This window comes from Notolepis coatsorum, assembly GCF_963971535.1.
Source record: "Notolepis coatsorum genome assembly, chromosome: 10".
In the NCBI taxonomy this organism is placed as follows: domain Eukaryota; kingdom Metazoa; phylum Chordata; class Actinopteri; order Aulopiformes; family Paralepididae; genus Notolepis; species Notolepis coatsorum.
In genome coordinates, this window is record NC_140174.1 from 19,274,534 (window position 1) to 19,288,543 (window position 14,010).

The 14,010-nt window shown below is 42.8% G+C and overlaps 1 protein-coding gene across 1 annotated transcript in view; it reads right to left on the minus strand.

Moving 5' to 3' along the window:
- Window positions 1-6,921: 6,921 nt before the first annotated feature.
- The window catches only part of spop (speckle type BTB/POZ protein), a 116,782-nt gene continuing 109,693 nt past the window's right edge, over window positions 6,922-14,010 (minus strand). The window contains exons 9-10 of the mRNA XM_084322816.1: window positions 12,988-13,130; window positions 6,922-7,972 (exon numbers count right to left, since the gene is read on the minus strand). Of these exons, the coding sequence (XP_084178942.1) occupies window positions 7,828-7,972; window positions 12,988-13,130 (288 nt within the window). The 3' untranslated portion in view covers window positions 6,922-7,827. The remainder of the gene's footprint in view (window positions 7,973-12,987; window positions 13,131-14,010) is intronic.

Below are 14,010 nucleotides of genomic sequence, written 5' to 3' on the forward strand. Positions count from 1 at the left end.
ACATAATAACGTTACGCTTTCTAGTTCAGTGCATTTCATAACTGTATGGGCTTTGTTTATACTTCAGCGGTGATGTACAGTGACGAGTGAATCTGGTAGTTGGTTGTTAAAAACGCGAAACATAATAACGTTACGCTTTCTAGTTCAGCGCATTTCATAACTGTATGGGCTTTGTTTATACTTCAGAGGTGATGTACAGTGACGACTGAATCTGGTAGTTGGTTGTTAAAAACGCGAAACATAATCAGTCAGCAGCGCTCCACTGCTACCGCAGCTGAACACAAGTTGGTTGGTACAGCAGCTTAAGTTGGTTGGTAGTGGTACACAAGTTGGTTGCCCGCGCTGCGGCTTGCTCCTTGGATTTCATTTGGGACGTGGGAGGGGCTGGCGCTTGGCTGCGCGTGGGGGCGAGGGGTCGCGGCCAATCAGAGAAAAGCCGAACACAAGTTGGTTGCCTTTAATATTCACGCGGGGGGGGGGGAGGGAAGGGGAAGGAAAGAGCGAGCAAGAGCCCATGTATTGTATTTATTATCTTTTAATCTACATTCATTCTGATTTAATTACTGGACAGTCATTATTGTTATTATTATTTCTGTTATTGTCCTGTGATTTATCATTGATTATTACTGTTACTGTATTGTTTGTCTAGTTTCATGTTAAAAAAAGGGAAAATAAAAAACATTTGTTCAAAAAAAAAGTGTTGTGAAGGGACTGTGGCACGTAGCCGTACTGCAAGTAAACTCATCCACCCTGCAGACACGTTACCTTAACACTTTCAGTGCCGGCCATTAACATGGTAAAGCATGGTTAAATGCCACCACCCACTTCAATGATAGTGTTGTGAACGCATAATCTCGGTCTTAAATTATGGCTATGTGTCTAATCTGCCCGTTGTTTATCAATGACTTGTTTGCAGTCAACATTGTCGAAACGGATTGTTTTTTTAATGGGTTAATTTCCGTTTTATAGCATTTTGAAAAGCCCTAGTTTTCAAGGAAAATATAAAGATTCCGTGATAAAAGGCATTTACTGGAATATTGTGGCATACACAAACACGTTGAAATTTTTTGGCCTATTTATGAATCGTTTTCAAATAAACGCTAGATTATCGATAGTATGTGTACTTATGCACGCTATAGAGGCGATCTGAAAAATCTATTCTCTCATTTCCTCATCAGCGATCACAGCCACGCACACACACACGCATAGGGCAAACGCTGATATATAGGTGAAAATAGCTCTGATTATCCTAAGACAAATTCCTTACCTCAGATCAGATGTTATCCAAAAAGATTATTCCAATTCCTGATCGCCATTCCAAATATCGATCACGCTTATTGATTACAGTGTTGGGTACTGTAAATACATAATCCACGCGTTTTCGGGCCGGCGATCACAATGGATTCTTCAGTTGGCCTTGACGGAAAAGTAAAATCTTAGGGCTTAGGGAACGCCCGCACCGTTAGCGTAGCTTAGCTTCATCACTGGAAGTGGGGCAGTCCTTTACCCTGAAGTTCCCTACAGTCACGAAATACACTCCAAAACGTTACTGTAAACATGTTGTGACCTGTGTATTTACCACGTGGAGAAATAAAAAATAATTGAATTCGACATTTACATTTTCTAAGCAAATATACTCGGAACTATTTTTTGCCGAACCACTCCTCTCTGGGCTCAGTGATTTCACGCAACGCAGTGCTACTTCCTAACGTGACACCAGTGTTTGTTTACATTTTCATTTCATTCAAAGGATCCGAACCGATTGAAGTTCATGGATACCATGACTGTGGTAAGTTTTAAGGGGCTAGCGTTACACAATAAATTAGTTATAATAATACCACGAGTGTGGATTCACTCGCCCAAACCCTGTAGCCGTGCATCGCAGTGAGGAAAGGGACTAACTAGGTCGATAGTCCAGCAACGTTATGTCCTATTCATCAATCTCACAATATTCGCCAACGTTAGACAGATGGAATACAGCCTTCCATCTAAAAACATAAATGAACAGCCTTCCATAAACTTCAATCGGTTCGGATCCTTTGAATGAAATGAAAATGTAAACAAACACTGGCGTCACGTTAGAAAGTAGCACTGCGTTGCGTGAAATCACTGAGCCCAGAGAGGAGTGGTTCGGCAAAAAGAAATTCAGAGTATATTTGCTTAGAAAATGTAAATGTCGAATTCAAATATTTTTTATTTCTCCACGTGGTAAATACACAGGTCACAACATGTTTACAGGAACGTTTTGGAGTTGCATTTGGAGTGTATTTCGTGACTGTAGGGAACTTCAGGGTAAAGGACGGCCCCACTTCCAGTGATGAAGCTAAGCTATGCTAACGGTGCGGGCGTTCCCTAAGCCTAATGCATGCAGAGAGACAAAAAAGGTATGCATCTTCTTGTCTAACTCCAGGGAAGATGTTAAATAAGCTAATTTCCCAAAATGTTGGAGTTTTCCTTTAACACATTGACCGTCAGCAGCAGGGGGTGCTGATCCCCCTTCAGCGCCAGGTCTTTATTCAATGGATAGTTTTAGAATGCCAGACTTGCGAGGCCTAAAACTATATTTTATATTATAGCTATGGATCTAATAACGGCGTCGACTGTCAGTGAGTTGCTTCTGGTCAACATGCAAGAAACAGATTGTTTTTTAATCCGTACATTTCCGTTTTATACTGTTTTGAATACGAGTAGTTTTGAAGATTTCTAGTGATTCCAGAAAAATCATTATCATTATTATATCTCCTCGTGCATACATGAAATGGCCCCCCCACCGCAGCCAACGGTAGACAGCACAACATTGTCCACACAGATAGCTTTGATCGCAAGAGAAAGAAATATCAGATCAACACAATTTTATATATAGTGTTCTTACCTTGTCTCTGATGTAATGCAAAAAAAAGAATCCAATTATCTGATCGCCATTCCAGTTATCCACAGTGATCCTGTCCCCGACATTACGAGCGTTACACATGAACGGGCGGGCGGGGTTAGTGTTCCATGCCATCGTTGTAAAGGCCTGCCTCACCCGAGTATTTAAACTCCGCCCCCACGGCTCAGATCGGCTCTGAAAACACACCAGACCATTTCCAATGGAGTGCAATAGCTCCGCAAGGCAGTAGAGGGCGGTGTTGACCGTCTGCCAGCTCAGACAGGGTCTGCAGAGGCTGCAGCGATGAATTATGAATAGATATAGCGAATAAACAAAATAACGATCCCAAAAACGATATTCGCATGGCGGGCAATAACGAGTTAACTCGTTTTTGGCAATTAATGTGTTAAGAAGTGAATTCACCTCTTGGTATAGTGGTCCGTGATGTCGCCCGCGGTGCGGCCGACCCGGGTTCGAAACCCGGGGCATCGAAGTTTAACACAACGCAGAGATGGCAATACGAGCATGGGTACACATGTATCCAGTTCATTATTCTTACCTGACTGGATCATAGATGTATTTAATACCAACACGTTATTCAAGCAGTATTGAGTTGCCACTAGGGGTGTAATGAAGTTTTGAACACATACCGTTTCAGTACTGGACCTTTGGTTCAGTACGCGCTGTGTACCGAACGAATGCAACAGTACGTTAATTAACCACTAATATGCATAACCTTTTTTTTTGCATGCAGAATTTTATTCAAAACGCCAAGGTCACCCCTTGCCAAATTATAATTTGCGCAAAGGGCCGGATGTTGTTTGTTCAGCCCACGCACAACACAGAGATTACCTGTAATTTAGCATAGCCTCATAGTGTGGCGAACCCACACACACACCCTCTTCTTTGGTGTGTGAGGTGGAATTGGTGCTAGATTGAGAAGGGGCTGTCTCTCGGAGATCAAATTAATGATCGTTTACGGCATATAGAACGGACATTCATACACAGCAACGCGCCTCCAAACAAGGTGTGATGATTTACAATAAAGAGCTAAAACAGAAAAGTAGGCTACTTACATTCTTGGAGCTAGAACTCCCAAAATGGCGTTAGCTTAAAAAAGAAGGTAGGTCAGCTGTAGTTTACATGATAGCTTGCATTAAACCGTCTCGAGATTCCACAAGTTAATCAAAATCCAAAGTATTTCCAACCCGGGGCATGAGATGCTCCGAGTGCAAATCACTGGCTTCGCGACCGTGTCTCCTAGCAGTCATGCAGCGCATTCAGGCCTACCGGGGGCCGTTTCACAATCTAATATAATAAATGTTTTCATTTATTAAAAAAAAAATTTAACAAGCCGATTATTAACTCATTCACGGCCAACCACGACTATAGTCGGGTTATCTCGCCAACCGTTGAGCGCCAAAACCAGAGTAGAGTCGGGTTTTCAATCGTTTATCGTTTTCTTTTATTCGATTTTAATATCCTATACACTCTCACGGACCTCGGTGTTATCATTGGAACTCATTCTGAGAACCCGAGAGTGCAATACCGGCCAAATCCTGCTGGGTGGTAGTATCGCCTACCCTTTGAAACCTTATTTCACACCGTGTTACATTGTATATGGTCCGGGGGCGGAGAATTTAGACCAAGCCAAGTGAATCGCTTCATCCGAGCACTTTGAAACGTGTTCAGCACACTTCATGCATATTTTGTGCCAGTTCATGTCAGGGACACGATGGACATCAATACTGGAAATTGCAAGCAGACAATTGGAATATTCTTTTTGGGATACCTCCTAGTAAAAGTAAGGACTATGACATCAAGCCTACTTTGATCCAACAACGATCATGTCACATACTCCAAAACGTATGCCGTTGCTGACGATCAGAGCATCAACCCCCCCCGCCCCCCCTTTGATGCATTCATGATGAAACATAATACTTATTATATACCTTTGATTTGGAAATAGTAACGTGTCCAGGCAAGCAACGCGAACGTCTTTAGCTAAATTCACATAGCGCTCCATAATGCAGCTTCCAGGAATTAGCCAGGATCACTCTGAAACGTATACATGAATTTACTCTTTTTTACATGTTGGACGAGAGATAGTGACTTGTCAAATGAGCCATAGTATTGTCTCCACAGCTATAATATAGAATATAGATATAGCTCTGCAAACATCGTGACGCACAGTGAAAATCCCTATCTTTTAAAGCGTGGCCCATTGACTACAAGGATGGATAGAATGGCTGGCACTGAAAGTGTTAATTTGAATATAGCATATTTATTTATTTGAAAGCCCTACTCAACAGTTACTGCATCACCCTGAGTGGAACATGGAAAGCCAAAAAGCCGAACGGTGACTTCAGAACCGAGGTACGTACCGAACCATGGTTTTTGTGTACCGTTACACCCCTAGTTGCCACTCAAAACATATTAGAACGTATTTACATTTTTGCACATTGTAATGATCCATCTACGGGCGAGCGTGGAGTTTAACCTCAGGACTCCTGGGTGAGAATGTGTGCCGCCTGAACGCTGGAAATCACAAAGAAGAGTCCCCACACGTGATAGTTCAGATACATCTTCAAAACAATTGAAAATAGAAATGCATCCAATAATAGTAATCTCCCAAAATTACAAGTCACTGGGAACTATTTGAATACTAGGCTATATATCGAATCCACCCTCTCCCCACACGTTAACATTATGATTTTGTTTTTACTTAATAGCGAATGTGAGATAATCAAACAAGCGAGCTAGCTGGCTGCTGTGTTTGCTAACAGCTAGATATTTGCGAGTCGCAGCAGGCTAACGTTATTTCCAGGGACAAAAGCATTCATTCTGAAAGTTACATCGTTGATGCTTGAAATGTCTGAGCTTCCATGTTAACGTATGGTTTTGTTTTTACTTAGTAGCGAACGTGAGATAATCCAACACGCGAGCTAGCTGGCTGCTGGCATTGCTAACAGCCAACGCTAGCGGACCAGACGAACGTAAAGCATTCATTCGTTACATCACTGATGCTTGAAATGTGGGAACTTAGTGAAACAAAATGGCAAACGTACAAAACATGGCTACCATGTAACATCTCCGGTCTCTCTTTCTTCGTCGTTCTTTTCTGTTCTCCCAGCTGTTAACGGACTGTCATGCTACCTGGCGAGCTACCTGTACCCAGCATGCCGGTCAGCGGTGTAACAGATCCCCTCTCAATACACTACACCGGTTAAAAACAAGGGGAAAATACATTTGATATTTACAAAACGATATTCGCATAAACTATTCGTGTTTTTTTATATATATATATATATATATATATATATATATATATATATATAATTGAATGAATATTAAAAAATCTAGTCCCATCCCTAGTAGTAATCATCATCATCATCATCATCATCAATGACCAGTGTGCATCACATTGAATACAAAATAGCTGTGGTTTATTCATTTGGGAACAAAATGGTAACAAAGTGTCACTTTTCATAACCAGTGAATCTCTACAGGAAAGAAACTTGACGGCTCTGATCAACGTTCATTCTGTTCAAAATGAAAAAAGTCCAAATGGATCGATTTGGTTTGTCTTTCCGGGTCATTATAATTTTTTCTTCCCCTCTTTCTGTGTGAACATTAAAACGTGTTCATTCATGCGTCTCCGTCTCGCCTGCTAGACATCCGTCTGCCGTTTGTTCTCTTCCTCTTTCATGGCTGAACATGTCTCGTTTTTGTGCAGCTTCAAAAATACTGGTTCCTGTACAAATTCTTATGAAAAAAAAGGAGAAAAAAATAAACCCGAACGACAACAAGGATAGATCTGCGGAGAGAAATAAGAAAAATAAAGGAAATCTGTGATAAAAGAGTGTCGACGACACGCCCGATCCCACCTGGCTGTCGTTCTGTAACTGATGCGCCGACGTGAGTTTGCTCCACGCCGCTTCCCGCCTCCTGGGTTCCACGACAGATGTCTCTGGACTTATTTCCCTCAAGTGCTACAAAGACATGGTTCACACACAAAATCACCCCCCCCCCCTCCTCCAGAAGAATGACATTCCACCGCGTCCCCCGTCCCCTTTTGGGAGGAAAAGAAATAATAAAATAATAAAATGACACAGATGACACCAAACGAGAGCTTTTTTTAAAGGGTTCTTGTCCAGCGGGGGGTTCTGTCCATGACGTCTGCTTCAACGTGTGCTTGGCTCCAGTATTTATCTCTACATCACTGCTGGTTGGGTTTGATGCAGGGGTGGAGATGACCTGTGACATCTTAGTGCAACGTTTCACCCAAAACCTCCTTTTGGGAAAACTTTTGTTTTTTAAATTATTTACTTTTTTTCATCCCGTCTCCACTTTTGACTAGCCCTTGGTCATCTTTCCTCTCTCTGCAACAGGCCCCACACTCTCCTCCTCCAGCCCCCATGACGGGGCTCTTCTGTCCCTCCGTGTGTGTTTAGACTCTACTACTCGGCTTCTCCTCAGAACACTTGGGGGGAAAAGTCACTAAAACTAGACATTTTAAAAAAGGCCGTGCTTTCATTTAGCTATACTCTGCTCTCTAGTCCTCTGGAGAATCCCTTCTCATTGGAGTCGTCCGGTTCTTCCTCCCCCCGATAAAATCTCTCCAAACCGTATTCCAAATCCCGGTGGCGTCAATGAGTGCTGCGCCTCTCGGGGAATCAGGTCCAGGAGCACAATGTGAGACCTCACTAAGCCAGAGCTGAGGAGAAAAGAGAGGGCGGGCGGGAGGGGGATTGGGAGGGGAGGGGGTTTGCGGTCCTTGTAAACAACAAACATCCAACTGGGCACGGGGACCCGTCTGTCCCTCTCCTCCGTCTCAGTCTTCTCCCCCGTCTTCAGAAGAGACCGGACACGGCAGGGATGGACGGGGTGGAGGAGGAGGGCAGGCCTGGGGAGCGCTGGGTGTGTGTTGGGGCAGGGCCGGTTGGGGGCGGGGCCTGTTAGGACTGTTTGAGGCGTTTGCGCGGCGGCCCCAGGAAGGGGCACTGGGCCGAGGCCAGCGAGCGGTACGCCTCCGCCACCAGGTGAGGGTGAGACGCCACCATGGACTTCCAGCCTGCCGTCTCCATCACCTCAGCAGCGTGGCTACAGGGAGGAGGACAGGGGGGACAAGGAGGACAGGGGGGACAGGGAGGAGGACAGAGAGGAGGACAGAGAGGAGGAAAGATAGGACAGGGGGGACAGAGAGGACAGGGAAGACAGAGAGGACAGGGAGGACAGATAGGAGTGCAGGGAGGACAGAGAGGAGGACAGAGAGGACAGATAGGAGGACAGAGAGGAGGACAGAAAGGACAGGGGGGACAGAGAGGGCAGGGGGGGACAGGGAGGACAGGGGGACAGAGGACAGGGATGAGGACAGGGGGGACAGAGAGGACAGACAGGAGGACAGAGAGGAGGTAAGGGAGGAGGACAGAGAGGAGGACAGGGACATGTTGGTTATATACAGGGCATGATGTCACTGAGACAGTATGGAGCCCATCCATTTTTACTGAGGCCAATACACAAATTATATAATACAATAATATAACAAATATAATACAATAATATAAAAAATATAATACAATAATATAACAAATATAATAATATAAAGAGTAATACACTTTTCTTAACACATTGAGTGCCAATGACGAGAAATCTCTTTAATCGTTATTTCTTTTATTAGCGATATCCATTCATTTTTCATCCATCCAGCCTCACGTTATCATTGGGACTGGCTCGGACCTCGAAAAGGGCAAATACCGCCGCCTATCATCTCCCGGATGGTATTGCACCCATTGGATTGGAGTCAATGAAAATGCATGAGAAAAGAAACCTCCGGATTCCACATTTTACTTCTGAGCCATGTAACCTGAGACTATTGCATTCATTGAGGCAACCGAAAGCAGCGTGGATGATCCGTTTCGAGGTATAACGTTGGATCAATAAACGCGATAGATATTTGGAATGGCGATCAGGAATTGGAATAATCTTTTTGCAGAACATCTGATCTGAGGTAAGGAATCTAGTTGACCAGTATTGGGTTAATCAGATTTTTTTTTCACAGCGTTCACAACGTGTCCCCTATGTGTGTGTGTGTATCTGACGTTAGCGCTGACCAGGTCGATTAAATATTAAAGGCAACCAACTTGTGTCTAACCACGCCCAACTTGCGTCTAGCCACGCCCGCTCCGCTCTGCCGCGGAGCGTAGCGCGGCCGCGGAGCTCGGCCGCGGAGCTCCGTCGCGGCAGCATTATATGCCAGTAACCGCCCCTTATTCAGTATCCAGAACTAGCTCAATTGGCAAGGCTGCATGGCTGTGGATCCTACGGCTCGTTGCAGGCTAGTTCGATTCCCTTCAATTTTTGCCGTTAAGTTTAGGCATAACTTTAAGCATTGTTTCGGAGTTGGTTAAGGTTAGGCATTGTTTCGGAGTTGCTTAAGGTTAGAAGGGTTAAGTTTAGGCGCTGTTAAGGAGCTGGTTAAGGTTAGAGTTTGACTTAGAGAATGGCAATATTTTTTAACATGCATTCATTTCGCCGGTTAAGTTTAGGCATTGTTTCGGAGTTGGTTAAGGTTAGGCATTGTTTCGGAGTTGCTTAAGGTTAGAAGGGTTAAGTTTAGGCGCTGTTAAGGAGCTGGTTAAGGTTAGAGTTTGACTTAGAGAATGGCAATAGACAGCCTATTTCCGCGCTGCAGCGCGAGGCAATAGACAGCCTATTTCCGCGCTGCCGCTCTCTCGCGCTGCCGTGGTCACATGGGCGTATTGGCCAATCAGAGAAACGCTAAACACAAGTTGGTTGCCTAAAATATTCACGCGACCAGGTCATGGATAATCGATTTTTCAGCCCACTTCTCTAGCGTGCATAAGTACACATATACTATCGATAATCTAGCGCAGGGGTTCCCAAACTTTTCAGGCCGCGACCCCCAAATAACGGTGTCAGAGAGCCGCGACCCCCACTATTATAAGAGGTAAAAAAATTAAATAAAAAATGTATTATTATTATAATTTTTTTTTTTTTTTTTTAATATAAAGGGAAATGTATGGTTGAAACATACAAACGTTCAAACGCACACACACTAATAAGCATTGGAGGCTTTTAACCAGGGCCGGACTGGGGAAATCATTCAGGCCAGGAAATATAGTGCAAAATATAGCCCCAGTCAGACCACTTTTTAAGCAGGGGGTCTGGGGGTCCCCCACCATGACATTTTTTGTTACAAAGACTTTTTTTTAATTTGTACTAGGGGTGGAGGGTATGGTCTAAAATTTATATCACGGTATAATTTGAAGCATAGACGGTAACGGTATATATCACGGTATCAGTGTTTCCGTTAGAATTTTTTTTTGCCCGATAGGCAGGCTATATAAATAATGACATCCTCAAGGCATGTAGATTTATAATATTTTAACTTAAAACTAGGCTACTTTTGCGTATTATATTCCAAATAAAATAAGTCCAGAGACTCCGTGCTGCTGCAGATTTTAAATCAAATGGGTGTCTGTGGGCAGTCGCCCGACATTAATAAACAGCAGTCTATTATAATCACATTTTTATGAGCTAACAAATTCCGTTATATTGGACATTTGTATTAATTATATCAAGCGAAGAACTGAGAAATTTGGCAGAGAGAGACGGCAACATTATCGTGGGTTTGCGTGATGACTCTCTCCACCTCGCAACGACTTATTTGCAAAGAGTATGTCGCTGCAGAGCAGCAGATTCAGCTGTTTTAAGGCTCTATCTGGGGACCGCTCAACAGCGCCCCCCACCCAACAGCTGAATTGCCAATGGCTGAATTAGAGTACTGCACGGTGCCGGTACAGATGGGTGGGTTATGGTGGATTCTGTGGCTCTGCAGCTGCAGCTTCTCGCAAAATCCAACATCCAGCTCGCGCTGCCCAGCCGTCAGAACACTACACATCATAATGTTCACAGCAAACTGTAGTTGATCACCAGGTATGTTTTATTAACGTAGAATAATTCATTCAAAAACAATAGGGAAATATCTTACCTTTCTCCACTGGTTAAAAATGCCAGGAACTGAAATTGAAACTTGCTGTGCGCCGCGGTGATATGTGTTTATTATGAAATGACAATTGCGTGTTGACACGCCCACTGCGCGAAGCCTCCTAAATAACTTTTTCCAGTTTGCACATATCTATTATCTATGACTAATTCTATCTATTTTTAGGGGCAAATGCAAGTGAAATAGTCGCGCTGTGGTTACATGACGTCATTGCTATTTTAGAGCTGCTCTACCGGTTACAAGGTATAGTCAAAATCCATACCGTAGAGCAAATTCATACCGGTTATGCCGTATACCGTTTATACCGTCCACCCCTAATTTGTACCCTTTAAATGCCAGTGTTTGTGATGGCATCACAAATTATTGTTAAAAAACAGGCTAGCATAAATTATGTATGATTAGCAACAACACTGATTTTGATGGATTTTCTGTTTTTTTGTAATGTCAGATTGAAAAAAATACAATCTTTTATTCAACTTCAGCCCTGATCATAACACCACATATTAATTTTATAATTCTAACCCTTTAAATGCCAGTGTGTGTGATGGCATATATTTGCAATATACCAAATGCAAAGTAGATTTTTCTGGGGGGGATTATTACAGGCTAGCATGTGTCAATGATTAGCATTGCGGCTCCCTTTGTGTGTGTGTGAGAGCAAGAGAGAGAGATAGTTCTCCAACTTGTGTGAGTTGCAGTGATCTCCTGGTTGTTCCCCACCTAGGTTATCTAACTATTGCGCTGCTGCAACTAGAAACACTGGCCTGGCCTGCTTCTAAGTTCAGTGACCTGACTGCAAAAAAATTTAAAATTAAAAAAATTTAAAGATTTTTGGATATTTTTTTTTTTAAATCATCTGGCGACCACCCCGCGGCGGCTCGCGACCCCCACTTTGGGAACCCCTGATCTAGCGTTTATTTAAAAACTATTCATAAATAGGCCGAAAAATGACGTGTTTTGTGTATTCCACTAAAGAGCCATTATCGCAGATTTGTCTGGAATCACTAGAAATCTTCAAAACTATACTGGTATTCAAAACGGTATAAACGAAAATGTACTGATGAAAAAACTGTTTCATACATGTTGACTGCAAGCAAGTCACTGATAAGCGACGGGCGTATTAGACACATAAGCCATCATTTAAGATATAGTTTATGTGTTCGCAAATGTGCTTGCCCCCTCATTGATTAGAGTGGTGGCATCCACGCGATAAATCGCGCACCCCCTGCTGGCAACCAATGTGTTAATGCAATAAACCTAATTATTCCACATGTCTCTCTTGGTATTAAGACTTTATTTATACCACATGTCTCTCTTGGTATCAATACTTTATTTATTGTGTAGGTTGTGTAGGTTGTGTAGCTGACTCATTTGACTGTTTATGTCCTCATGACCACAGAACTATACAATGTTAGCTCTAAATCCCACAGAGCAGCCAGAAGGAAAGACACACAATATACAAGCTTCGCAACATGAAAGTTAACAGCTATTTTAATTGCATAGATAATCACAATGAATTGAGAATTGATTAAAAAAATCTAATCATGAATGAAACCCCCAAGAATATAATTCTAATTGAATCATGGAGATCCCCAAAGATTCCAATCCGTTCCCCACACACACACACTAGGGCTGAGCCCAAACATTCGGACCTTCGTTCGTTACGTTGGCATTCTAATTCTAAATCAACATTTGAATTTTTAATAATAAAAATTGTATGGGTCTATTCATTCTGTTTAAACCAATGGGGTTTTTCTTCAGTTGCAGATAATTAGGCTACATTATTATATTATTAAAACTGATGAGTTATATTCATTAAAGAAAGCTGATTTAATAAAAAGAAAATACTAATTTAATCAGATTAATCACTTTATTCAAATTGAGGATTTAGTTTGAGGATATTTATCAAAAAAATAATAAGAAGAAAAGGATTTGAAAAAACGAAATTTTGCATTATTTTTATTATTAAAAACTAAGGTTCGAACGTCCGTTCGAAAAACCCTGACGAAGTTCGAATCCCAAAAACAGGCTTCGGGGACAGCCCTAACACACACACACACACACACACACGCACACTCTTTTAACTCACTAGTTGATGAAGTCCACAGCCTGTGTCTTGAGCTGGTCGGCGCTGTGCAGGTCGGCCAGGATGAGGATCTCAGCTGCGTTCTCCACGGAGAGGCTGGTGCAGAGGGCGTCCTCACACATGACCTTCAGCCTCTCCAGAGCATACTGTGTGAGGAAGAGGAGGAGAGATGAAGAGGCTGGTGCAGAGAGCGTCCTCACACATGACCTTCAGCCTCTCCAGAGCATACTGTGTGAGGAAGAGGAGAGATGAAGAGAGGCTGGTGCAGAGAGCGTCCTCACACATGACCTTCAGCCTCTCCAGAGCATACTGTGTGAGGAAGAGGAGGAAAGATGAAGAGAGGCTGGTGCAGAGAGCGTCCTCACACATGACCTTTAACCTCTCCAGAGCATACTGTGTGAAGAAGAGGAGAGATGAAGACCACCACGTCATGCTACCAGTACCACTTGCTACCATAGTGTCTTTATACCTGTATCACTGTACATATTAATACTACCAGTACCACTTACTACCAGTGTCTTTATACCTGTATCACTGTACATATTAATTCATTGGACGCAGTGTTAATTTTGTCAACAAAAATTATGACGAAAGATGTTCCTCAACGAATTTTTTTTTCATGACGACAACGAGACGTGATGTCACGTTATTGAAGACCATGTGGCGCTAACATGACTAAATAGTTAATTAAATATCGTTGACCACAACTGAGGACACAAATTTTATTTACAAAAACCAGGACGAAATTTATCTTCATGTATGTTGATATTGTTGACTAAAACAAGACTAGACAAAATAATTATAACTTTTCTTAATGCCATCGTCCCGACAGAGCAGTGCGACGGCTGACGGGGAGCTCTGTGTTATTAGCATTAGCTGAAGAAAGAGCTATCTGAAAAGCTAGTTTTAGCTTAACGTTACCTTGGCTAAAGTTGGGACTATTCATAATCCAGCTGCAGACCTGCAAGCAAAGTACAGCAAGTTGGCAAAGGAGTATTCCAAGGTAAATCACTTTTTCACCAGTAA